The sequence below is a fragment of the Oncorhynchus mykiss genome, chromosome 5 (assembly GCF_057628025.1).
Source record: "Oncorhynchus mykiss isolate SJ-2025 chromosome 5, ASM5762802v1, whole genome shotgun sequence".
Taxonomy (NCBI): domain Eukaryota; kingdom Metazoa; phylum Chordata; class Actinopteri; order Salmoniformes; family Salmonidae; genus Oncorhynchus; species Oncorhynchus mykiss.
The window spans coordinates 19,902,475-19,930,028 of NC_143026.1; the positions used below are offsets into that span (position 1 = coordinate 19,902,475).

At 41.4% G+C, this 27,554-nt stretch overlaps 2 protein-coding genes across 11 annotated transcripts in view; both read right to left on the reverse strand.

Annotated features, from left to right (window-relative positions):
- Positions 1-4,101, reverse strand: part of LOC110523384 (tetratricopeptide repeat protein 33) — a 53,228-nt gene extending 49,127 nt beyond the window's left edge. For 3 of the 10 annotated variants that reach the window (XM_021602049.3, XM_090234130.1, XM_090234135.1), the window contains exons 1-2: positions 4,019-4,092; positions 3,356-3,574 (exon numbers count right to left, since the gene is read on the reverse strand). In XM_021602049.3, coding sequence (XP_021457724.3) covers positions 3,356-3,573 — 218 coding nt within the window. In that variant the 5' untranslated portion in view covers position 3,574; positions 4,019-4,092. Of the gene's footprint in view, positions 1-3,355; positions 3,575-3,654 lie in introns of all 10 variants that reach the window. The other 7 variants (XM_021602046.3, XM_021602047.3, XM_090234133.1 and 4 more) reach the window with 7 other exon arrangements.
- A 2,121-nt stretch (positions 4,102-6,222) lies between these two features.
- On the reverse strand, positions 6,223-24,201 carry LOC110523382 (5'-AMP-activated protein kinase catalytic subunit alpha-1). Its single transcript, XM_021602044.3, has 9 exons — positions 23,789-24,201; positions 20,754-20,895; positions 15,488-15,581; positions 13,772-13,916; positions 13,453-13,540; positions 12,327-12,551; positions 11,427-11,946; positions 8,936-9,062; positions 6,223-8,689 (listed from the first exon to the last, which is right to left on the reverse strand). The coding sequence occupies exons 1-9, from the start codon at positions 23,883-23,885 to the stop codon at positions 8,361-8,363; spliced, it is 1,767 nt and encodes a 588-aa protein (XP_021457719.2). The 5' UTR covers positions 23,886-24,201; the 3' UTR covers positions 6,223-8,360.
- Positions 24,202-27,554: the final 3,353 nt, after the last annotated feature.

The following is a 27,554-nucleotide window of genomic DNA, read 5'->3' on the forward strand; positions in this document are numbered from 1 at the left end:
GGATGGGTTGTTAATATGACTAGGATTGTGACTGGCTTCTGGGCAAAAAAAGAAAGTTGATATGAAAATCAATATAATAGGAGAGAAATGCTGGTCTTTATAAAATAATTGCCTCCAAGTTTCTAAGGTTGTATTTTGGCTACTCTGAAGCAACATAAGACATGCCTCATTATTTGAAGTAATGTAAAATGTTTAGGTTTCAAACTCACATTGCAAAGTGGTGCGTGATGAGCTGAAGCCTGCCTGCCTACCATTGCCTATAGCCTATGCACTTGAATGACGAATAAAAATATGATCTCTTTATAAAATCGGTGCAATGAACAGTTTTAACACATGATTGGATTTAGAATGGTTATTTATTGAGCAATGACTGGGCTTATAAAAATTACATGTTTTGAGGAGCTGCTCACTATGACAGCCTAGTTTGAAGAGCAGAATAGCCTATGTATGCTGTGCGTGTGTGATAAATATATTGAACAAAAATATAAACGCAACATGTAAAGTGTTAGTCCCATGTTTCATGAACTGAAATAAAATATCAGACATTTTCCATACGGACAAAAAGCTTATTTCTCTCAAAATCTGTGCACAAATGTGTTTACATCCTTGTTAGTGAGCATTTCTCCTTTGCCAAGATAATCCATCCACCCGACAGGTGGCATATCAAAAAGCTGATTAAACAGCATGATCATTACACAGGTGCACCTTGTGCTGGGAACAATAAAAGGCAACTCTAAAATGGGCAGTTGTCACACAACACAATGCCACATATGTCTCAAGTTTTGAGGGAGCGTGCAAATGGCATGCTGACTGTAGGAATGTCCACCAGAGCGGTTGCCAGAGAATTTAATATTAATTTCTCTACATAAGCCTCTTCCAACGTCATTTTAGAGAATTCGGCAGTATGTCCAACTGGCCTCACAATCGCACACCACATGTAACCACGTCAGCCTAGCACCTCCACATGCTGCTTCTTCACCTGCGGGATCGTCTGACAGCTAATGAAACTGTGGGTTTGTAGAACCAAAGAATTTCTGCACAAATGGTCAGAAACGGTCTCCGGGAAGTTCATCTGTGTGCTCATCGTCCTCACAAGGGACTTGGCCTGACGGCAGTTCGGCGTCGTGACCGACTTCAGTGGGCAAATGCTCACCTTTGATGGCTACTGGCACGCTGGAGAAGTGTTCAGATTCACCCGGATAAATCCAGGTTCCAACTGTACTGGGCAGATGGCAGACAGTGTGTATGGCGTCATGTGGGCGAGTGATTTGCTGATGTCATCGTTGTGAACAGAGTGCCCCATGGTATTGGTGGGATTATGGTATGGGCAGGAATAAGCTACGGACGACGAATAGAATTGCATTTTATCGATGGCAATATGAATGCACAGAGATACAGTGATGAGATCCTGAGGCCCATGTCATGCCATTCAACCGCCGCCTTCACCTCATTTTTCAGCATGACAATGCACAGCCCCATGTCGCAAGGATCAGTACACAATTCCTGGAAGCTGAAAAGGTCCCAGTTCTTCCATGGCCTGCATTCTCAGCATACATGTCACCCATTGAGCATGTATGGGATGCTCTGGATCAACGTGTATGACAGTGTGTTTCAGTTCCAGCCCATACCCAGCAACTTCCTGTTGAAGAGTGGGACACAATTCCACAGGCCACAACCAACAGCCTGATCAAAGGAGATGTGTCACGCTGCATGAGCCAAATGGTGGTCACACCAGATACCGGCTGATTTTCTGATCCACAAGTGCAAGATGCATGATGACCAGCGAAAATACACACGCCAATTTAATTCCACTACAATATGCAAATTAACCTATATACTGATAAGCATGGCCAGTCAAATGTGACTTGTTTCAGGAAACTAGGCGCATGTCACGCGTCACTACTTCACGGGCGAGGCATTTGAATGTAAACATGCAGAAATGCCTTCTGAAACATGTGAACTTTCATGTGCCTTAATAACAAACTTGTATGCCATCTGTACATATGAATAAAATTTTAAAATTATGAGCAATTGGTTTAGCCACAGAAAAGAGAGGAACCTTCCCGCTAGCCATGATTGGCTGAGATAATGGATGGAGAGATGAGAGATGAGTTCGGATTGGTCTGCCACGTAGCACGCTTCTGTCTATAACATGAGCTGCTCAGTATTTGTAGGTAATTCTTTCTAACACAGCTTAAAAAAAAAGCAGAGTATGAGAGCTAAGGAGATAATTCTGGCATTGTACAAAACACCTGTCTCTTCAAACTAGGCCAACGAGAGTGTCCAACTCTAAAATTCTCTGGTAGAATGCCCTGCTTTTATTTCGTCACACTCACAACCGTAAGTTATTTTCTGTAATTAGCTCACTATTAACTTGTAAATAACGATCTTGTTCTGAGTTTATTTCCTGGAATAATAAACACAAATTAGCTTAAGGTATTTGAACTGACTAGCCCGCTAACTTAACGCTAGCTAACTAACAAGCTAGAAACGAACCAAAACCGTGCTTAGAAAGTTGCCTGGTTTGCTAGATTGACATATGCTCAAGAGCGATGCAGCGGTCTAAGGCACTGTATCACATCCGGCGGTGATTTGGAGTCGGCGCACAATTGGCCCAGCGTTGTCCGGGTTTGGCCGTCATTGTAAATAAGAATATTTTCTTAACTGACTTGCCTAGTTAAAAAAAAATGTTAAACGCTAAATTCATTTTTAAAATGGATGGGTTTATTGGTGTTAATATTTTTTGACCACCAGGCTGCTGATGTTTTGCAGCCTGTAGTTTTTCTGTTATTACTTTATCATAACGATAAAAAGTTTGATGTCGGACGAGAATAGAATGTTCATGATGTCACTGCGACAACTGTCTATTGACATGTATAGTCTTTAGTCTTGAAGTCTTTGGTTGTTTGGCACACATGTGAATCCTTAAAGAAATGGATGGGACTCAGGCTTAAGAGGGTGTGAATGAAAAGCAGAATTACTTTCCCATTAATCATCAGCTGTAGTGTATGATATACCATTTTCTAGCTCTAAGTCTCTACTTTTATCCAATGTAAAAAATAAAAAATAATTCAAATTTTGCTACATAAGACCGATTTGATCCGGTTGGTCGGTCACAAATGTATTTTCAGTAGCTAACCGATTAATATCCCTCACACACACAGTTTTTGTCCATCCCTTTCTGTGTCCTATGATGTCCCTCTCTAGGTTTAGTTGCAGTTAGGTTGAGATGCAGCCCATGGCTTACATTAAAATACACGTCCACAAAATTTGCCGTTATACCTATCTTGAGTTGGTACTCTTGCCAAAAATGAAACAAGACCATCAGGACCATGGACAAAGCCGTCACCCTCACCTGCCCTCTTGTGCCAGCACCGTCCCCTCCTCCTTCAGCCTGTTTCCCTTCGCAGCGCAGTCCTCCAGGAGGGCTTCACGGCGCCGCTTGATAGCATGTAGCCAGTCCACCTCGTCCACTCCATCCTCCTCTGGCTTCTCCGCCGCGGCTTCAAACTGCTGCACCGCTGCCTTGCACACCCGCTCGCCCACTTTCCTCTTCCAGCCGAACGAAGCCATCCTGTACATAAATGACAGTAAATTAGCTGTAGGCTTGTGAAACCTCAGCATGCAAATAGCTCGCTACTTCTGCTAACATACACTTGAGACTTGTAACCTGAAGTTTGGGATGACAGTCAGGTTTCTTGACGTTGAATTAGGTAGCTAGCAAGCATGTACGTTGAAAGGGAAGGGCTATACGGATACTCTTACGTGCAAACCAACTAGCCAAAACCATTAACCCTGACCCTAACCTAAATAATTTGAACAAATCCTGAAAATAACGTTAAATATCGGTTTGCACGTCAGGAGTGTCATAGCTAGCATGCTAACGTTAGCTAGCTATACGCTGGCTAGCAAATAGGTACAAGCGCTAACGTTTGTTAACATGGATAACTAACTAATTGTTGACCAAATGCATTTGATTTAACATGTGGCTGGATATATTTGGTTAAAACGCAATTACCTATGCTGCTGTGGCTATTGCTACGCTTTCAACTTTCTAATTAACCCGGAAGCTCTTGTGATTGTAAACACAAATGTAAAGGGACAGTACGGATATTTTGAAGTCATGTGTAAGGTGTATGATAGGAACAGCACAGCTATTTCGAAAAGTCTGGTCTAGATATGTTTTTGGCAATCTTCCTCTTTTGTCAGTTATAAGTAGATAGCTCTGCTCCTCAAACATACATCTGCAGTTGTAGACATGGAACACTAGGCACTTTGTTTACATACTGCTATACTCATCACATATGTACAGTTGAAGTCGGACGTTTACATATACCTTAGCCAAATACATTTATACTCAGTTTTTCACAATTCCTGACATTTAAACCTAGTAAAAATTCCCTGTTTTATGTCAGTTAGGATCACCACTATTTTAAGAATTAAATGTCAGAATAATAGTAGAGAGAATGATTTAGTTCAGCTTTTATCTATTTTATCACATTCCCAATTGGTCAGAAGTTTACATACACTCAATTAGTATTTGGTAGCATTGCCTTTAAATTGTTTATCTTGGGACAAACATTTTGGGTAGTCTTCCACAAGCTTGCCACAATAAGTTGGGTGAATTTTGGCCCATTCCTCCTGACAGAGGTGGTGTAACCGAGTCAGGTTTGTATGCCTCCTTGCTCACACACACTTTTTCAGTTCTGCCCACAAATTTTCAATAGGATTGAGGTCAGGGTTTTGCGATGGCCACTCCAATACCTTGCCTTTATTGTCCTAAAAGCCATTTTGCCACAACTTTGGAAGTATGCTTGGCGTCATAGTCCATTTGCCTGACTGATGTCATGAGATGTTGCTTCAATATATCCACATAATTCTCCTCCCTCATGATGCCATCTATTTTGTGAAGAGCACCAGTCCCTCCTGCAGCAAAGTACCCCTACAACATGAAGCTGTCACCCCCTTGCCGACTTGCAAGCCTCCCCCTTTTCCCTCCAAACATAACGATGGTCATTATGGCCAAACAGTTCTATTTGTTTCATCAGACCAGAGGACATTTCTCCAAAAAGTATGATCTTTGTCCCCATGTGCAGTTGCAAACCGTAGTCTGGCTTTTTTAATGGAGGTTTTGGAGCAGTGGCTTCTTCCTTGCTGAGCAGCCTTTCAGGCTATGTCGTATGGGACTCGTTTTACTGTAGATATAGATACTTTTGTACCTGTTTCCTCCAGCATCTTCACAAGATCCTTTGTTGTTTTTCTGGGATTGATTTGCACTTTTCGCACCAAAGTTCTTTCATCTCTAGGAGACAGAACGCATCACCTTCCTGAGCGGTATGAAGGCTGTGTAGTCCCATGGTGTATATACTTGCATACTATTGTTTGTACAGATGAACGTGGTACCTTCAGGTGTTTGGAAAAAACAAACATTCTGAGGTTGAGTTCTTTTGATGTCAAGCAGAGGCACTGAGGGCAGAGGTAGGCCTTGAAATACATCCACAGGTACACCTCCAATTGACTCAAATTATGTCAATTAGCCTATCGGAAGCTTCTAAAGCCATGACATCATTTTCTGGAATTTTCCAAGCTGTTTAAAGGCAGTCAACTTAGTGTATGTAAACTTCTGACCCACTGGAATTGTGATACAGTGAATTATAAGTGAAATAATCTGTCTGTAAACAATTGTTGTAAATGACTTGTGTCATGCACAAAGTAGATGTCCTAACCGACTTGCCAAAACTATAGTTTGTTAACAAGAAATTTGTGGAGGTTGAAAAACGAGTTTTAATGACTCCAACCTAAGTGTATGTAAACTTCCGACTTCAACTGTATATACTGTATTCTGCTTTACTCATCTCATATGTATATACTGTTTTCTATTCTACTGTATTCTACTTTTAGGCAATGCCACTCCGACATTACTCGTCCTAATATTTATATAATACTTAATTCCATTATTTTACTTTTAGATGTGTGTATTGTGAATTGTTAGATACTACTACACTGTTGGAGCTATAAACACATTTCGCTACACCCGCAATAACTAGCTAAATGTGTATGTGACCAATACATTTTATTTTTATTTTTACATAGCTACATTCTTTACATGCTTCCAGGTCTTTTGCTACTCTTTAAATCTGGAACAGTTTTATATTTGCAGCCATGTTAACTTTTTATTTTACACATTTTCCAATGCCAACAGAAACAAGGGAAGACATGAAAACCTGTGCAATTTTGCTGTTTATTAGGCAGTTGTGTGTACAAATGATTTAAACAGACTGTCCATTTGATACACGGTCATTATAGTAGGAAGGTCCCTTTACACACCAAATAAAATTAAAACAAGATTTCTTAATTAAAGCAGTTAATACAAATACAATTAAAGAGATTTCTCCTGCAAATAGTCAGCTCTTAACACTCCCACTCAAAAGGAGAAAAACTACTCACCAAATGTGCAACTTACATCATAAGCCGTTAGAACATGGTTGAGAGAGAAAGACACAGGGCAATTGCACTTCCTCAGTAAGCCGTTAGAAGAGCATGGTCTCACACTAACTTATTTCAAACAACCCCACAATTCACCGTATGCATTATTTGGAATACAACTTGCAACGGTCTTTGAAAACAAAAAAAAAAAGTTTGTTTTTAGTCCTACAAATGTTTTAATTATAATTTGGTCTACAAATTAGACCTTGCAGTCACAATCCAATCGCGTCATTTATTCAGACCAATACCAGCCCCACATAAGAGGATAGAAGTAGATAGATGTTTTTATATTCACTGATATAAAACTGATCAACAGTACTGATAATGATAAGGCAGCCAACAGAACGATGCAATCGAAGTGACAATAACTCTCATTCAATCTCCGTCTTGACACTCAAGATAAAATGTAAAAAAAAAAAAACATTCTCCAGGAGCACATTAAATAAATGTAAGGTTTGGGAAAATATGTAAACTTACATCCAAAGTTATCTATTGTGGGCCAAGAAAAGTGAAATGATTGTTGTTGTGATTGTTTCCTTTATCAATTTGCATTGTCCATGCACATGTACTTGTGTCAAATCACCACTCAATGGTCCCAATTTCTCAATGTGTAACTCGATGAATAGGCATGTGTACAAACTGAATGTTGATCAAATCCTGCTAAAAGGCATGTCACTCAGTCAAGAGATATTCAGATGTATAAATGTATATAGCCCTCAACCTCAAAGATAAATTGGTAAAGTACTTTTGAATTAAGTATAGGATAGTGTACGTCTCATTTTGACTAACAGCAAAGAACTCTTGGAGATAGTGAGGAATAACTGATTAAAAACGGTGAAATTGATTTTAAGAAAGCAGTAAAAGGAATAAAATGTCATCCAGCAATAGTCGTAATGCAAAAAATTCAAGAAAGATTTCACTCCATAATCAATTCTCAATATAATCTACAATTCCCACTTAAAGCACTGATAAATATATCCAAATGTATTTTTTATTTATATATAAAATGTAGAGGACAAACAAATCCAAACATTTATTTTTTTACAATAATGAGAAAAAACATGGACGTCTTAATTCAATTAACAAAAAACATTAAACAAAAATTTGGATTAAGTGCTAACTCCTTTCTTCCACCTGACGCGATCGAGTAAGAAATATACAGGGTCATTGCACTTCCTCAGTGAGTCAACGGGCATCGTTGGCACGACAACCCTTGTTATGGTCAGTGCAGCTAACCCTGAAAGGCCTGCAGTTCAGCTTCCTGTCTTTCTGCACATGTTCTCAGACATCTACTGTAGAGAAACAGACAGAGCAGGACAGAAATAAGAAAACTACTTAGCAAAAGTGCCTCCTTCCCCTCAGCCACCCTACCCCCCCCCCTATAGCTCTCTTTTCTGCACAGAAAAACTTGGGGTTTTGTTTTCTCTACTGGAAAAAGGACAACAAAGCCCACTGAGTACAGTAAAGCAAATTCAGTGTATCATTCAGACTTAGCCTATATATGTAAGGGTGGAATGTGATCTAAAAGGAGGAAGAAATCATCGTCTGCCAACTAAAATGATCGTGAAAATGTAAAACCATCTCTAAAATAGTATTCTGTCATCATGAATATAATAAAGTGGCTTGGTCATTGTCATTCAACGTTCTCTAAACCCCGCCGCACCTCTGCTCTGACAACCAACCCCCCCCCCCCCCCCCCCCCCGTGAGTCAGGGTAGGTGCAAACCAAATCTGCATCATCAGTGCCATGGAACAACCCTAGCCAGCTCAACCGCCCGAGGTGGGGATGAATTGAGCCATGAATCGGTTGTATGCTTATTGCTTATAAGGACACTCGGAGAGAAAAAAAGGCTAATGTTTTGACTTGATTGTGAGCTATCGTGCAAGTAGCTTGATGAGATTGGCGCACATCTCAAAAAACTCAATGGTGTGGCTGCCGGGCCGCGGGTAGACTGTCGTCGGAGCGAGGTCACCTCCTGTTGAGTCAACAGAGGAGGTGAGCGAGGAGGCCAGGGAGCTCTCCGAGGCCTTGGTGGGGGTGGGAGGGATGGAGGTGGCAGGGGTCAGGGTAGCGTCGTCCTTAGCCTCCTCGGTTTGGGACCCCCCCTCTTCAGCAGTGTCGTTCTTAAGGGCCGTGCGGTAGTTTCCCACTGACCCAGACCGGTGAGGAGTGGCAGTCCCAGATTTAGCCTCCAACATGTCATCTACAGAGAGAAGGGAAGAGAATGTTAAAACACACAGGTGGTTGCAACCAAACACCCAAAAGCTACTAGACAGACCTGTGACATGTTTAAGGTGATCAAAAAAATATGAACGATTTTGAAGTCTGTCGATTTGCATTCCACTCAGCCTCATATTTTATAGGCAATTTTCTGTGATGGCATAGTCAGCAGTGTAGAAAACCACTTCCAAGTTCTAGACATGTTCTCATTAAGTCCAGATTGACGTACTGTCTATGCTACGGAAGTCCAGGAGGTAGGTCCTGCTGTCCACCTGGTAGAGCTGAAGGCTCATCTTGGTCTGCATGCCCGTCACTGGGTTCTTCCTCTTTACACGCAGGTAGTACGGATTCACCACCTGGGGAAGAGGATATGGAGATTAGTGATGCATTCAACTGGATGTCAGAAGCTGGGTATAACATGTTTTTGATATAACATACAGCACAGAACATTACATTTTTAAATATGGCTCCTGTAGCTGCTTCAGTGGTGATCTGTATTTAAGTGACTTCAGTGACCGTTTAGAACATGTTGCCTCTTGTTATCAAAATGATAACTTTTGTATAACAGCAAAAATGATTACGAAGTGTGTAGCCGCTGTGAAAGGGCTAGCTAGTTAGCGGTGTGCACTAGTATGTTTCAATCGGTTATTAGAAGTAGTTTTTTTCCCTTGCTCTGCAAGCTCCATGGCTTTTGGGGTGCGACAGGTAACGATGAACATTGAACATTGTCCATTTGTTCAGAGGGTCCCAGGTTGGGGCAATGAGAGGGACGGAAGCAACAATGTTACAAGAGCATTATGACCATATCAGAACTTTTAGAGTCTAGACAGAACAGTGGTTAACTTTGTGGGACTGTATATGAAGCTCAGTATGTTTTATTACTGTGTACCCAAACACATAAAACCATAAATAGCTGCTTTCGATCTATCAGGGCAAGAGAAGGATAAACAGGAAACTGAGCATTTCCTTCATAAATTGCTCTCATTTTTCCTCAAGATACACTTTTAAATTGAGTCAGTCAGCTGATAGTGGAAAAGTTGTGCCATACTAAAATAGAACCCAAGGAGGAAATAGCCGCATTCCATTCCATTCCAGGTCAGGTAGAACTAAACCTGACAAAACCAGTAATGCACAACAAGCAGAAAAATACTAACAATGGCAAGTACTTTAACAAAAAAACATAAAAAGGAAATCAGTCAATTGAAATCAGTTCATTAGGTCCCAATCTATGATTTCACATGACTGGGAATACAGATATTCATCTGTGGGTCACAGATACCGTTACAAAAAAGGTAGGGGTGTGGATCAGAAAACCAGTCAGTCAGTATCTGGTGTGACCCCCATTTGCCTCAAGCAGCGCGACATCTCCTTTGCATACAGTTGATCAGGCTATTGATTGTGGCCTATGGAATGCTGTCCCATTCCTCTTCAATGGCTGTTAGAAAGTTGCTGGATAATGGCGGGAACTGGAACACGCCGTTGTACACGAATGAAGCATCCCAATGCTCAATGGGTGACAGGTCTGGTGTGTATGCAGGCCATGGAAGAACTGGGACATTTTCAGCTTCTAGGAATTGTTTACAGATCCTTGTGACATGGGGTCTTGCATTATCATGCTGAAACATGAGGTGATGGTGGCGGATAAATGGCATAACAATGGGCTCAGGATCTCGTCACGGTAGCGCTGTGAATTAAAATTGCTATTGATGAAATGTAATTTTATTCATCGTCTGTAGCTTATGCCTGCCCAAACCATGACATCAGCAAACCACTCGCCCACACGACTCCATAAACGCTGTCTGCTATCTGCCTGGTACAGCTAAAACCGGGATTGGCACACTTGTCCAACGTGCCAGTGGTCATCAAAAGGTGAGCATTTGCCCACTGAAGTCAGTTACGACGTCGAACTGCAGTCAGGTGAAGACCCTGGTGAGGACGAATGCACGCAGATGAGCTTTCCTGAGACAGTTTCTGACTGTGCAGAAATTCTTCAGTTGTGCAAACCCACAGTTTCATCAGCTGTCCGGGTGGCTGGTCTCAGACGATCCTGCAGGTGAAGAAGCCAGATGTGGAGGTCCTGGGCTGGCGTGGTTACACATGGTCTGCGGTTGGGAGGCCAGTTGGACGTACTGCCAAATACTCTAAAACAATGTTGGATGCAGCTTACGGTAGAGAAATTAACAAATTATCTTGTAACAGCTTTGGTGGACATTCCTGCAGTCAGCATGACATTGCACGCTCCCTCAAAACTTGAGACATCTGTTACATAGTGTTGTGTGACAAATCTGTGTGACATTTTAGAGTGGCCTTTTATTGTCCCCAGCACATGGTGCACCTTTTTAATGATAATTCTGTTTAATCAACTTCTTGATATGCCACACCTGTCAGCTGGATGAATTATGTTGGAAAAGGATAAATGCTTACTAACAGGGATGTAAACAAATTTGTGCACAAAATTAGAGAAATACGTTTTTTGTGCGTATGGAACATTTGTGATCTTTTACTTCAGCTCATTGAACCAACATAACAGATTTCGTACATTTTTGTTCAATATACCTTATTTCCCCACTATCCCTTGACATGAGAAACCCTTGATGGTTTTCTGTGTACTTCTACCTGACGTCTTTACCAACTCCTTCAGACTCTCCCTCCCCTTTCTACTCTTCCTTCCCACCATCCTCATCCCCACTCTCTATGATTCTCCCTCCCCTTCCACTCACCTTCCACTCGTAGTCCAGCTGCTTCATGGCCCGGCACACCTCAGACATAATATCATTTGGCCTGCTCTGGCTCCTGATCCCCAGGTGCCACTTAGCCCGCCTCACCCCCTGGTGCTTCGATTTCTGTGGGTTCAGCTCATCCAGCGTGTGCCTCGGCCTGGGAGGGGTCTCCACTGCCAGGAATGGCTGCATGCGCTCGGGGTGGGGCTTAAGGCCTGCGGCAGCCGCGGCAGAGGCGGTCAGGTGCTGATCGTCTAAGAAGGAGTCTGGGGGACTGGAGGCCAGATAGAAGTCTTTGGCCTCGGACATGATGCGGCGGTTGTCGATGATGAGGTGGTAGGCCACAGCCAGGGGGTCATGGTGGTTGCGGCTGTACAAGCAAGTCAGGATTTCTTCCTCAGTGCACTCAAACTTCTCACACACCTCCTTCAGGGCCTCGTCATCAATCATGTTGTTGCTGTAGGACGGGTCCTCTGGGAACAAGTACTTGGGGAGCTCCTCTTTGAACCATTCATCCTCTCTGTGGCGAGGGGAGGGAAGATAGAGCATGGTTAAAGTCAGGGTCAAACTAGTCTTTTATCCCATAGGAAAATCTTTTTTTTCTTAACAGGGCAGCTAGATAATGTGTTGACCAGGGGGGGGGGGGGGTTCACTTTGTTAGTGCTGGAACTAAACCCTGCACAGAGAAGGCAGGAGCTTCCCCAGGACAGGAGTTTTCCACCCATGATAGGTAGTACAGCATGAAACCTCAGTTACAGTTTAATGTGGAGCAATTTAATTTGAGTTTTCAATGTATTTTACCTTACATTATTCTACTGCAGAGTGTATTCAGGTGTTTAAATACACTTTGTATTTGAATGGAATACATTTAGGCGAAGTTGAACACTTGCCCCTTCTTACCGGATTTCTTTGATGGTGGCTCTCTTCATGGGATCCACCTGCAGCATGTGTTTGAGCAGGGCGGCGACAGAGGGGTTCAGGTACTGGGGCGTGAAGAAGATCCCGTCACAGATCTTCTTGAAGAGCGTTGGCACATGGTCGTCATCGAAGGGCAGCGTCCCACACAGCAGGGCATACAGGATCACCCCACTGCTCCAGATGTCCACCTCAGGACCTGCATATAACCTGGGAGGAAACAGGTCAATCAAACATTGATGAATCCCTTTAGATCAGGTACGGGCAACTTTGATGGGGGTGGGGAGCCACAAAAAAAACTGAACTCATGAGGGGCCGCAGTGGATCTATGTACCAACACCACACCCCAACGGACTTGGGAGAGGCGAAGGTCGAGAGCCACGCATCCTCTGAAACACGACCCTGCCAAGCCGCACTGCTTCTTGACACACTGCTCGCTTAACCTGGAAGCCAGCCGCACCAATGTGTTGGAGGAAACACTGTCCAGCTGGCGACTGACGTCAGCTTGTAGGTGTCCAGCCCGCCACAAGAAGTCGCTAGAGCGTGATGGGACAAATCCCAGCCGGCCACATCCCCCCCCTAACCCGGACGACACTGGCCAATTGTGCACCGCCTCTTGGGTCTCCCAGTGACAGCCAGCCTGGTATCGAACCTGGGTCTGTAGTGAAGCCTCTAGCACCACGATGCTGCGCCATTCGGTGGCCCATGTTTGTAGTTTTTATATGATAAACTGATGATCAATGGGCCCCACCCCGGTCGGTAATTCGACCATGCTTACTACAAGTTTAGTTAGCTGGCCGCTAGTCTAACTTACCAATCTAAAAGATTTTAGCTGACATGGGCTAATTGAATGACTGATGATGCACAACCAAATTTCTTTATTGCACCTTGTGTATTCTATTATTCTAACTCGACAGTAAGTTGAGACCCAGACAGTTCATAAAAAAATAAATATAAATCATTTTAATTAAACGTTGTGTGTGAAATTGATCAGTCCTTTTAACATGAACGGTGTTCCTTATTGAAATGTAACAGCGGTCTTTGTATACATTAGCACATTCCCCATCATGTCTACCATAGTTTTAGTGTGAAAAGGAGAGGACAAGACTACCTTCCAGAGATGACTTCAGGGGCAGCGTAGTTCGGAGAACCACAACTTGTCCTCAGAAACTCTCCATCGGACATCATGTTTGACAAACCTACAGAAAACACAAGACAACATCACATAATTATGTGTTTGTGTCCAAAGGTAGAGCACTATATAGGAAATGGGGTGTCATTTCAGACCCTTTCCAGTAACTATGGCAGATAGACCAAGCCAACCCAGTACAGTTAGATGTGGCTCGATTTTGAAGTGTAAATCAGGTATAGGTGTAGAAAGCTGCTGCTTAGTTTGTGTGGGGTTAGGGTTGAGGGTGGCAGTGACTTACCAAAGTCCGCGATCTTGGCGTTCATCTGTGCGTCCAGCAGGACGTTCTCAGGCTTCAGGTCTCTGTGCACCACCATGTGTCTGTGGCAGTAGTCTACTGCGGAAATGATCTGCTGGAACAGACGACGGCTCTCCTTCTCATCCAACTGGAGACACACACACACGAAATGCAGACACACAGAACACACGAGGTGAGATATGTCCATTCAGTGTCTATATCAGTATTGTAAGTAACCACTCTGGATATTTGGTCAGCGACTTTGCTTGAATGATTTAGTAGTCCTCAAAAACCACTTAGAAAGAATGCAGTGTAGAGAGAGTTGTGATATATGTTTGTATACAGAAGGATGGGGGTAGTCCATACAAGAGGCAGGTTATACCATGACCATTATACTAGCCTGACAATAGATAGATAATTACCTAAGCCATTAATATTCAGGTGAGCAAAATACTACCCACAATCCAAAACAACAGTTAATTGTAACAGATAGGTTTAACTTATTATGGCGTTGGGGGAGTATTGAGTAGCTTGGATGAATAAGGTGCCCAGAGTAAACTGCCTGCTCAGACCCAGAAGCTAAGATATATATTATTAGTAGATTTGGACAGAAAACACTGAAGTTTCTAAAACTGTTTGAATGATGTCTGTGATTATAACATAACTTATATGGCAGGCAAAAACCAGAGAAAAAATCCAACCAGGAAGTGGGAAATCTGAAATCCTAAGGCTTCCACTAGATGTCAACAGTCTTTAGAACCTGTTTCAGGCTTCTACTGTGAAGGGGGAGAGAATAAGAGCAGTTTGAGTCAAGTGTCTGGCAGAATGCCATGAGCTCAGTCTCACGCGCACCGTGAGAGTTAGCTGCGTTCCCTTTCCTTTCTAAAGACAAAGGAATTGTCCGGTTGGAATATTATTGAAGATTTATGATAAAAACTTCCTAAAGATTGATTCTATACATCATTTGACATGTTTCTACGAACTGTACTGGAACTGTCATCTGAACTAAGTGTCTGCGCCTCATGAATTTGGATTTGTGAACTAAACGTGCGAACAAAAAGGAGGTATTTGGACATAAATGGACTTTATCCAACAAAACAAACATTTATTGTGGAACTGGGATTCCTTGGAGTGCATTCTGATGAAGATCAAAGGTAAGTGAATATTTATAATGCTATTTCTGACTTCTGTTGACTCCACAACATGGCGGGTATCTGTATGGCTTGTTTTGGTCTCTGAGCGCTGTACTCAGATTATTGCATGGTATGCTTTTTCCGTAGAGCTTTTTTGAAATCTGACACAGCGGTTGCATTAAGAAGAAGTATATCTTGAATTCCATGTATAACACTTGTATTTTCATCAACATGTATGATGAGTATTTCTGTAAATTGATGTGGCTCTTTGCAAAATCACTGGATGTTTTGGAAGCGAAACATTACTGAACATAACGCGCCAATATAAACAGATTTTTGGATATAAATATCAACTTTATCGAACAAAACATACATGTACTGTGTAACATGAAGTCCTATGAGTGTCATCTGATGAAGATCAGCAAAGGTAAGTGATTAATTTTCTCTCTATTTCTGCTTTTTGTGACCCCTCTCTTTGGCTGGAAAAATTGCTGTTTTTCTGTGACTAGGTGCTGACCTAACATAATCATATGGTGTACTTTCGCTGTAAAGCCTTTTTGAAATCGGACACTGTGGTGGGCCTTACCTTTCCATTTTTGCAGATGTAGTCAAAGAGCTCTCCTCCAGACACATACTCCATCACCATAAAGATGTCTGTTGGGGTGCTGATCACCTGGTACCTACAGCCCCACAGGAAAAACAGTCACACACACAAAATAGGCTTGTCATGATTGTACCAAGAGATTTCCCTGACCAATCTGATCAGGATTTTTTTTTTTTTATGTTTTAATTATAATTTACTCTGGGCCCTACTCAAACACCAGACAAAAACAGTTAAGGATCGCCTAACTTTGACAAACCTATTTTTTAAACAGCTATATTTCAGCTTTACCACAGCAATAAAATGGAAGATAATTGCAATATAACATCTGAGAATAAGAGGCAGGTGTTTAAGGACAGATTAATCCACTCAAAAGCCAATAAATGATTCTTAACCTAGAGGCAGTAAAACTCCTTTGTCATTGCCATTGGTTTCAATGACTAGATGGTGTGAGGGAGGCTGGCCACATGCCATGGAACACTTCAACATGTTAAACATAGGCCTACTTCACTAGAGCAAACCGCTACATTTCTTCACTCATGTGCCACATACTGGTAACAACGTTATCAACACACAAGTGTTGTATAAAACTTGACTCCGGGGGGGTGACCTTTTAAAGTGGAAAAATTCTGGTCTAGTCACAAGGGAGCAGGCCCCCAGAAATGCCCCAACTAGGCCTACACAATGAGCTCACTGCCAGGTCATGAAGACAACTCATGTAAGGGGATTTTTCATTTAGTGAATAGTAATAGGACTAGTTATACATAATAAAAAAAACTGCCAGAAACAGAGGAAAGCTGACCCTTCATAACCAATGAGATAAATCATGGAAACTCTGCATTTAATCAAGATGCTTTTTGAAGAGGTAGCGAGAGTAGCATAGATGCAGAGATAAAAAGAAAGTGTGACTTACTCTATAAAACCCACCACTTAAGTCACAACACAATGTCACACGTCTCAAGTTGAAGGAGCGTGCAATTGGCATGCTGACTGCAGGAATTCCACCAGAGCCGTTGCCAGAGAATGTAATGTTCAGGGATGCAAACTGGTGAGTACCCAAAAAGGTGACACTTTTTTTTGCACTAAAATGCAGGTTGACTAATTAAAAATATAATATGATCTATACGAATCAGTCTCTGTGTAAAATAAGTGGTTAATGTGAACCTAAATCACAGCAAAAAATTTAAAGAAAGAAATCCAATGTTATTTGTTGCCTAGACTTACTGCAAATGACGCACAAGAAAAAATACTCTAATATTGGAGTTTGCCATGACAGCCTTTATAATAGAACGCTTGTGACCACACACATCAAAATATTGCACTTGGGGAGAAAACATCTTAAAGTAGAAATAGAATGAAACAAACAGGCATTCTATTTTTGCTCTATTATAGTGGCCACTATAGCAGACATTGATCAAGAGCACAAGGCTACATGTGTGCAAAAAAACGGTCATCGAGTAAAAAATGATATAATCCCGCTCACACGTGTTACTGTCAAGTTCAACACAAAGGTTATATAGAGTGGGGCAAATAAAAAAAATCCAGAAAATCACATTGTAGGATTTTTAATGAATTTATTTGCAAATTGTGGTGGAAAATAAGTATTTGGTCAATAACAAAAGTTTCTGAATACTTTGTTATATACCCTTTTTTGGCAATGACAGAGGTCAAATGTTTTCTGTAAGTCTTCACAAGGTTTTCACACTGTTGCTGGTATTTTGGCCCATTCCTCCATGCAGATCTCCTCTAGAGCAGTGATGTTTTGGGGCTGTTGCTGGGCAACACACTTTCAACTCCCTCCAAAGATGTTCTATTGTGTTGAGATATGGAGACTGGATAGGCCACTCCAGGACATTGAAATGCTTCTTACGAAGCCACTTACGAAGCCCGGGCGGTGTGTTTGGGATCATTGTCATGCTGAAAGACCCAGCCACGTTTCATCTTCAATGCCCTTGCTGATGGAAGGGGGTTTTCACTCAAAATCTCATGATACATGGCCCCATTCATTCTTTCTTTTACATGGACCAGTCATCCTGGTCCCTTTGCAGAAAAACAGCCCCAAAGCATGATGTTTCCACCCCCATGCTTCACAGTAAGTATGGTGTTCTTTGGATGCAACTCAGTATATATGTCCTCCAAACACGACGAGTTGAGTTAACAAAAAGTTATATTTTGGTTTCATCTGACCATATGACATTCTCCCAATCTTCTTCTGGATCATCCAAATGCTCTCTAGCAAACTTCAGATGGGCCTGGACATGTACTGGCTTAAGCAGGGGGACACGTCTGGCAACGCAGGATTTGAGTCCCTGGCGGCGTAGTGTGTTACTGATGGTAGGCTTTGTTACTTTGGTCCCAGCTCTCTGCAGGTCATTCACTTGGTCCCTGCATGTGATTCTGGGATTTTTGCTCACCGTTCTTGTGATCATTTTGACCCCACGGGGTGAGATCTTGCGTGGAGCCCCAGATCGAGGGAGATCATCAGTGGTCTTTTATGTCTTCCATTTCCTAATAATTGCTCCCACAGTTGATTTCTTCAAACCAAGCTGCTAACCTATTGCAGATTCAGTCTTCCCAGTCTGGTGCAGGTCTAAAATTTGTTTCTGGTGTCCTTTGACAGCTCTTTGGTCTTGGCCATAGTGGAGTTTGGAGTGTGACTGTTTGAGGTTGTGGACAAGTGTCTTTTATACTGATAACAAGTTCAAACAGGTGCCATTAATACAGGTAACGAGTGGAGGACAGAGGAGCCTTTTAAAGAAGAAGTTACAGGTCTGTGAGAGCCAGAAATCTTGCTTGTTTGTAGGTGACCAAATACTTATTTTCCACCATAATTTGCAGATAAATTATTTAAAATCCTACAATGTGATTTTCTGGATTTTTTTCTTCTCATTTTGTCTGTCATCGTTGAAGTGTACCTATGATGAAAATTACAGGCCTCTCATCTTTTTAAGTGGGATAACTTGCACGATTGGTGGCTGACTAAATACTTTTTTGCCCCACTGTATTTGGGCTACATTGCACATTATTACATTGTACACTTTCTGCCTGTGGACATCTGATCTACAATGTGCCATCAAAAGTGAGAAAGAGGGAAAGTTTCATAAATCGGTATTCAGCCTTTTTGGACGATTACATTGCAATCCATGAGGAAACTGCAGGCTGACCACCTATTACGCGAGTCCAGTGTCAAAAGGACCTTTTAAGTAAGGTTTTAGGTAAATTGCTAGCTAGCATTAAACTCATAAAAAAGTATTCATAATCGCTAGTTAACTACACATGGTTGATGATATTACTAGGTTAACTAGCTTGTCCTGCGTTGCATATAATCAATCAGTTATCATTGAATCACAGCCTACTTCAACTTTGCCAAACGGGTGATGATTTACAAACGTACCTAACCATACACATCAAATGCCTATTTTAAAATCAATACACAGAAGTATATATTTTTTTAAACCTGCATATTTAGTTAAAATAAATGCATGTTAGCAGGCAATATTAACAAGGGAAATTGTGTAAGCAGAGTCAGGGTATATGCAACAGTTTGGGCCGCCTGGCTCGTTGCGAACTGTGTTTTTCACTGAAAGAATAAACGTTTTGTTTTCGAAATTATAGTTTCAGGATTTGACCATATTAATGACCAAAGGTTTGTATTTCTGTGTGTTTATTATAAGTAAGTCTATGATTTGATATTTGATAGAGCAGTCTGACTGAGTGGTGTTAGGCAGCAGCAGGCTCGTAAGCATTCATTCAACGAGCACTTTACTGTGTTTGCGAGCAGCTCTTAGCAATGCTTGAATCACAGCGCTGTTAATGACTTCAAGCCTATCATCTCCTGAGATTAGGTTGGCAATACCAAAGTACCTATTAGAACATCCAATAGTCAAAGGTATATGAAATACAAATAGTTTAGAGAGAAATAGTCGACGCTTCATAATTCCTACAATAACTACAACCTAAAACTTCTTAAGCTTTATTTTGATGTATGACACTTGTATTTTCATGAATGTTAAATATTTATATTTCTGTCATTTGAATTTCGCGCTCTGCAATTTCACTGGATGTTGTCGAGGTGGGTCGCTTGCGGAATGCCTGCGCCAGAAAGGTTCATGCGTTTCAGCCAATCAGTTGTGAAAAGGTAGGGTTGGTATACAGAATTACAGCCCTATTGGTAAAAGACCAAGTCCATATTATGGCCAGAACAGCTGAAATAAGCAAAGAGAAACGACAATCCATGATGCTTTATACCTTCTATAATATTTCCCTTAATGTTATTTTCCTACCTACCGCTCTATTGTTGCTTCATTCCTTCCTCGCTTTCAACAGTTAAATAAGTTTAGTTGTCCTCATCATTCTAATGTCATCCTTGAATAATATAGGACTAGAATTAGATGCAGAAGGCTTTCGCTTCTCTTCACGAACATTGAATGGTTATTGGTCTCAATAAATAACTGCCATAGCCTACTGCCATCACGCGTTCACTCTTTCAAAACTACCCGTGAGTTCTATTGGCTGCTGGATTTAACATTAATCAAGAAAGACTATACCTATACTATAGGTATAACAAATTCAAAATAATGTCCAACAAGCTATTCTAGTCTAGCTTTTCCTGCAGGGCCTTCCAAGAGCTAGATACCGGCTACAAGTTAGAAGCGTATTATGCATGACCCATTATTATTGGCTAAATATAAGGATAATGCTGCATTGAATGTATGACCTGAAAGAGGTAGGCTAGGACATCTATATAATCAATCTAAAACATATTATCTATTTTGTATGCAATTTGAATGGAGTTAATGAGAGAGAGAGAAAGAAAGAGAGCGAGCTCACGCGTGTACTGATTTAAAGCAACATTATTTGAGGCCGTTTTAAAACTCTAGCTGCAAAAAAATAAAAAAGGTGACCCTGAAAGCCAGATATAGATGGGTAAATTAGACGTACATTCTGTCTTTATATTACTGTATTATAGGATGTTGCAGTAAATGTTGGCCTACCTGTCACAAAAAAAAGTTGACACCCTGAGTGTTGATTCATCATGCAGAGGCCATAGAGAAGCATATAACTTTAAACAGCTCCATTTCACAAATATAATTTAATATAGTTCCATTTCATGCCATGCTGTTAATATAAATAATTTATTATAATTTACCGGTTTCGCACAGTTAGTTATCCAGGGAAAAGGGAGTGGTTTTGGGCAACAAATCCTGGTAACCGGGTTCCCACCTTTCAACCCTATGTATTCTAGACTTACAGCTTGATGATGTGCGGATGCCTGAAGAGCTTGAGGTTCTGGATCTCTCTACGGATCTTCCCCACCACATCCAAACTGCGGATTTTCTGTCTGTTCAGGATCTTCACAGCCACCTGGTGTTTGGTCAGCTCGTGCTGCCCCACTATAGAGGGGGGGAGCGGGTAAGAGAGAGAGAGAGAGAGGGCATGAGAGAGAGAGAGAGGGAAAGTCTTCTCATGCTTTGTTGATTTCAAAAAAGCCTTCGACTCAATTTGGCATGAGGGTCTGCTATACAAATTGATGGAAAGTGGTGTTGGGGGTAAAACATACAACATTATAAAAATCCATGTACACAAACAAGTGCGCGGTTAAAATTGGCAAAAAACACACATTTCTTCACACAGGGTCGTGGGGTGAGACAGGGATGCAGCTTAAGCCCCACCCTCTTCAACATATATATCAACGAATTGGCGCGGGCACTAGAAAAGTCTGCAGCACCCGGCCTCACCCTACTAGAATCCGAAGTCAAATGTCTACTGTTTGCTGATGATCTGGTGCTTCTGTCACCAACCAAGGAGGGCCTACAGCAGCACCTAGATCTTCTGCACAGAATCTGTCAGACCTGGGCCCTGACAGTAAATCTCAGTAAGACCAAAAATAATGGTGTTCCAAAAAAGGTCCAGTCGCCAGGACCACAAATACAAATTCCGTCTAGACACCATTGCCCTAGAGCACACAAAAAACTATACATACCTTGGCCTAAACATCAGCGCCACAGGTAACTTCCACAAAGCTGTGAACGATCTGAGAGACAAGGCAAGAAGGGCATTCTATGCCATAAAAAGGAACATACATTTCAACATACCAATTAGGATCTGGCTACAATCAGTCATAGAGCCCATTGCCCTTTACGGTTGTGAGGTCTGGGGTCCGCTCACCAACCAAGACTTCACAAAATGGCACAAACACCAAATTGAGACTCTGCATGCAGAATTCTGCAAAAATATCCCCCGTGTACAACGTAGAACCCCAAATAATGCATGCAGAGCAGAATTAGACCAATACACACTTATTATCAAAATCCAGAAAAGAGCTGTTAAATTCTACAACCACCTAAAAGGAAGCGATTCCCAAACCTTCCATAACAAAGCCATCACCTACAGAGAGATGAACCTGGAGAAGAGTCCCCTAAGCAAGCTGGTTCTGGGGCTCTGTTCAGAAACACACCCCACAGAGCCCCAGGTCAGCAGCACAATTAGACCCAACCAAATCATGAGAAAACAAAAAGATAATTACTTGACACATTGGAATGAATTAACAAAAAACTGAGCAAACTAGAATGCTATTTGGCCCTAAACAGAGAGTACACAGTGGCAGAATACCTGTCCACTGTGACTGACCCAAACTTAAGGAAAGCTTTGACTATGTACAGACTTAGTGAGCATAGCCTTGCTATTGAGAAAGGCCGCCATAGACAGACCTGGCTCTCAAGAGAAGACAGGCTATGTGCACACTGCCCACAAAATGAGGTGGAAACTGAGCTGCACTTCCTAACCTCCTGTCCAACGTATGACCATACCAGAGATACATATTTCCCTCAGATTACACAGATCCACAAAGAATTCGAAAACAAATCCAATTTTGATAAACTCTCATATCTACTGGGTGTTTATTTCACTTTTGTATATTATCTACCTCACTTGCTTTGGCAATGTTAACATGTTTCCCATGCCAATAAAGCCACTTGAATTGAATTGAGAGAGAGGAAGAGTTAGGAAATACTGTAATAAGATTGTTTTTATGTCTGGTTTCTTATCAGCCCCAAACTGCTACACAATGACACATGCAATGCAACACTGTGGTTAACAGCAGAATGACACTTGCAATGCAACTACTGTGGTTAACAGCAGAAGGAAACGTCTTATTTCGCATGGTTTATAGGCCTATGTTTATATCAGTTTACGGATGTAAATTACTGTGTAGCCTACACAATGGTTCAATGCCAAATGTAAGCAAATATAGGCCGACCTAAAAACTGGTCAGAAGAACAAGTGAAAATGTATTAGACAGGACTGAACAGAGGGAAATGAGAATGAGTGAGGGAAGGGGGCATGTACAAATAGCTGCTATTGATTAAACTGTTATGCTGGTGATGTATTAACCAGCAGGTAGTCACCTAGAATATAACCATGGAGTAAATAGCCCAATGTGCAGTGTGTTCAATTCTGACCACTGGGAGAAAGTAGTAAAGATATTAACAGTCTTTTCAAATACCAAGGAAATGTACCTTTTTCTAGTTTGAAACGGGCCTAACAGATGATTGCCTTGCAGCTAGGCTATACAGGTCAGTTTGGTCCTCTACTTAAAGTTTAGACATAACGTTAATCAACGTTAATCATTTTAGGTTATATGACATTAGAAATGATTTTGACATGGTGTAGATTGTGTGCAACCCAGGGACAATGTTCCACCCTGTTGAGGATAAACAATGGCTAATGTCAACACTACTATAGTACTGGGATGTGGTGTTGAGGGGTGGAAGGGTATGTGTAACGACGTTATATGTCCTCATTAATAATTCAGCCAGGTGCAATATAGTTACGTATGTATGGCTTCCATCAAAGACACTTCCATTATTATTATTATTTTTTATTTTTTTTTGGGGGGGGGGGTAATCACGACTAACGTTAGCTGGTCAGTTTGATTTGATTGAACTAGTTAGCTGAAGCAGGCTTGAGAAACCACTAATTTAACTTAGCATAGGTTAGCAATTTGAGCGGAGACTATTCTAGTTGGCCAACTATCAAGTAAACTTGGTTAGTTTAAGTTCTGTCATTCGACCACATAACTAGCTGGCTAGCAAGCTTACTAGTTTGAACATGACAAAGCACTATCTTTTGATAGATTAAAATGTACACCGGCTAGCTAACTCAGCCAGGCTCTAAAATCAAACAGCTAACCGTAGCCTAGCTCGCTAAGTTTAGCGGCCAACAAGTGCGAGAAATCCCATCGTCTCGCGGGTATCTGGTCGAAACTTGAAAAGTCAAGACCCTTACCTTTAACTTTCCCGAACGTCCCCACCCCAAGTGTGTCTCCGAGAATATAGTGTCCAATTTTTACTCTGCCTTCATGTTTCTGTTTATCCGTCGCCATCTTTCCCGCAGTGACCAAGCCTTGATGCTGTTCTGTGCTTATGTTGCTGTGAGCAGAAGCGAGCAAGCAACTGCGACTGGATCGACACTAGATACCACAGCCACAAATAGATAAACCCCGCCTATTTCTACAATGTACCTTCTAAATATCTGATTTAAAACCTAAACTTAACCACACTACTATGCCATAGCCTAACCTGAAATTAAGACCAAAAAGCACATTTCTGTTTTTATACCTTTTTGCGATATAGCTAAATTGACTTTGTGACTGCGGTAACTAGAAAACTCTGCGATTGCGAAGGGTCGTGGAAAAAAAATACTCTTCCGTGTCATCATTGGGACGAGTTGAAGTGGATTTTCAAAATAAAAGTCTAGACAAATTGCTGTCAAACTGTGTGTATTTGCAGTGGTGTAAAGTCCTTACAGTGCATTCAGAAAGTATTCAGACTCCTTGACTTTCTCCACATTTTGTTTTGTTACAGCCTTATTCTAAAATTGATTAAATTGTAATTATTTTTCATGAATCTACACACAATAACCAATAATGACAAAGCAAAAACAGGTTTTTACAAATTTTTGCAAATGTATAGAAAATAAAAACTGAAATATGCCCGTAGGGATGGTGCCAGGTTTCCTCCAAATGTGACGCTTGGCATTCAGGTCAAAGAGTTCAATCTTGGTTTCATCAGACCAGAGAATATTGTTTCTCATGGTCAGAGTAATTTAGGTGCCTTTTTAGCAAACTCCAAGAGGGCTGTCATGTGCCTTTTACAGAAAGGAGTGGCTTCCATCTGGCCACTCTACGATAAAGGCCTGATTGGTGGAGTGCTGCAGAGATGGTTGTCCTTTTGGAAGGTTCACCCATCTCCACAGAGGAAATCTGTCCGAGTAACCATCGGGTTCTTGTTCATCTCCCTGACCAAGGCCCTTCTCCCTTGATTGCTCAGTTTGGCCTGGCGGCCAGCTCTAGGAAGAGTCTTTGTGGTACCAAACTTCTTCCATTTAAGAATGATGGAGGCCACTGTGTTCTTGGGGACTTTCAATGCTGCAGAATTTTTTTGATACCCTTCCCCAGATCTGTTTCCAGGATGTACCTGAGCTGAATTTCCAGTCTCATAGCAATGGGTCTGAATACTTATGTAAATAAGCTATCTGTTTTTGATTTGTAATAAATTTGCAAAAATACAAACCTGTTTTCGCATTGTCCTTATGGGGTATTGTGTGTAGTTTGATGAGTAAAACAAATAATTTAATCAATTTTAGAATTAAGGCTGTAATGTAACAAAATGTGGAAAAGGGAAGGGGTCTGAAAACTTTCCAAATGCACTGTAAGTAAAAATACTTTAAAGTACTACTTAAGTCGTTTTTTGGGGTATCTATAATTTACTATTTATATTTTTCACAACTTTTACTTATACTTCACTACATTCCTAAAGAAAATATTTTACTTTTTAATCCATAAATTTCTCTGACACCCAAAGTATTCCTTACACTTTAAAATTTTTAGCAGGAGAGGAAATTGCCAAATTCACACACTTATCAAGAGAACATCCCTGGTCATCCCAAATGCCTCTGATCCTTTTCTATTGAGTTATCTTGACCTTAAATCATGTATGACAATTGGGTATTTTCCCCCACCCCTGTGTATGTATGTGGGTGTGTGTGCATAAACAAGTAATCTGGGCTAAGGGGCCCTGGCCCCTGCAATGTAGACTATTGTACAAATGTTGTAGAATAAAACCTTAAAACATATTCCCCCTCTTATCATCTAAGTGATAATCACGGATCAATAATCAGTCTGACCAATGACTGTATATGGTATGAGTCTGACTCATGCACATGTCTACTTTGCAGCCACAAGATGACAGTCAAACTCAAACAGTGAGTTGATTAGAAACGTGAAACAGCATTTGTTCAACCATTGCTGTGTGTCTCCAGTAGATGTCAGTGTATTTCCAGGGAGGAGAGGGAGGCCTGAGAGTGGAACTATTTAGCATAGAATAAAGGTCACAGCCAGACACAGATAAGCCTCAGGCAGGACTACTAATAGTGATTGCATCATGCATCATTTCCTCTCCAAACAGGGACTTCATCCCAAACGGCACTCTATTCCCTACATAGTGCACTACTTTTGACCAGAACCCTTAGGGAGTAGGGTGCCACCCGGTGGTGTCACATTATAAATAGTTGAATGATGGATGGATGGATGGATAAAGATAAAATGCGAGAGCAAAGGTGTGCAACAGTGAGAAATTAAAGCCAGAAATGTATGATTGACAGTCTTTTCACTGTACGGAGGAAGAGAGGAAGACCTTTAATCCCTTGCTCTCTCAATCATGCCTAATAATGTTGTGCTTTGAAGCTCAGTAGGACTGACCCTGGATTAGAGAGAGACAGAGAGAGAAAAGAAAGAAGAGAGAAAGAAGAGAGAGAGGTTGATGAGGAAGGAACGGTGAAAGCCTAGATTGATCATAGAAAGAAAGCAAGACAAGAGAAAGAGGGGTTGAGGGAGGGGTGTTCTTGAAAGCCTGGAACGATAGAAATAATTAATAGAAAGAGAGCAAAGATAGAGGTTGAGGATGAGGGGGGGGGGGGGGGGGGGGGTTGTTGGGAGCCCCGGATATTGCATTTCCACCACACAGCAGGGTACCTGCCACAGGGAATCAGACCAGACCAGGCTGCAACCAGACAAACAGACAGCATTGATGTTTTAAAGTGTTTGAAGTGTTTCTCTAGTCGGTCTAGACTGTCAGTCGGGGAAAAACCTGTGATGAAACACTGCTTTAGACAGACACAAACTCTGAGAAAATTGAAGTAGTAGCAATAGACAGACTTACAGATGTGTACTATGTTTATCAGGATACTATCACACAGGCCTATAGGATGCAGCTATAAGATGTAGCTGTTGGAGATGTGCCTTTTGGAGTATAGATACAGATACTACTTTATTGACTTTCCCAATTTAATATCATAGACAGGGAACAGTGACAAAGCAAAGCACTTAACAAGAGCACCAGGGCTAAAGGCAGCCTATGGCGAAGTAGAGCACCAGGGCTAAAGGCAGCCTATGGCGTAGTAGAGCACCAGGGCTAAAGGCAGCCTATGGCGTAGTAGAGCACCAGGGCGAAAGGCAGCCTATGGCATAGTAGAGCACCAGGGATAAAGGCAGCCTATGGCGTAGTAGAGCACCACGCCATATATATATATATATATATCTGTCGTTCTGCCCCTGAACAGGCAGTTAACCCACTGTTCCCAGGCCGTCATTGAAAATAAGAATTTGTTCTTAACTGACTTGCCTGGTTAAATAAAGGTAAAATAAAAAAATAAAAAAAATAAAAATACATACATACATACATACACACACACACACACACACACACACACACACACATACATACATACATACATACATACATACACCCCCCCCCCCCCCCCATTGGAAATGTGGCAGATAATTACACTGATGGAAGCAACAATCTGCAATATTAATGCTGATCCACCCCCTAAAAAAATAAATAAATAAATATAAAACAATTATGCAACTCATTTCCATGACTTTACAAACCCTAATTTGACATTTTCAAATTTTAAATCTGCACAATCTCGAACAAACCTACAGTCACACAGATTTACAGACTAGAGGCAAATACACTTTGCGTCAGTGTGT

What these genes read in the sequence shown, in the direction of transcription:
- LOC110523382 (XM_021602044.3), bottom strand. Translation starts at nt 23,885, where the DNA reads ATGGCGACGGATAAACAGAAACATGAAGGCAGAGTAAAAATTGGACAC. An exon ending in GACGTTCGGGAAAGTTAAAG is followed by an intron (nt 20,896 to 23,788) that starts GTAAGGGTCTTG and finishes CCCCCTCTATAG; the next exon opens with TGGGGCAGCACGAGCTGACC. An exon ending in CCTGAAGTCATCTCTGGAAG is followed by an intron (nt 12,552 to 13,452) that starts GTAGTCTTGTCC and finishes GTTTCCTCCCAG; the next exon opens with GTTATATGCAGGTCCTGAGG.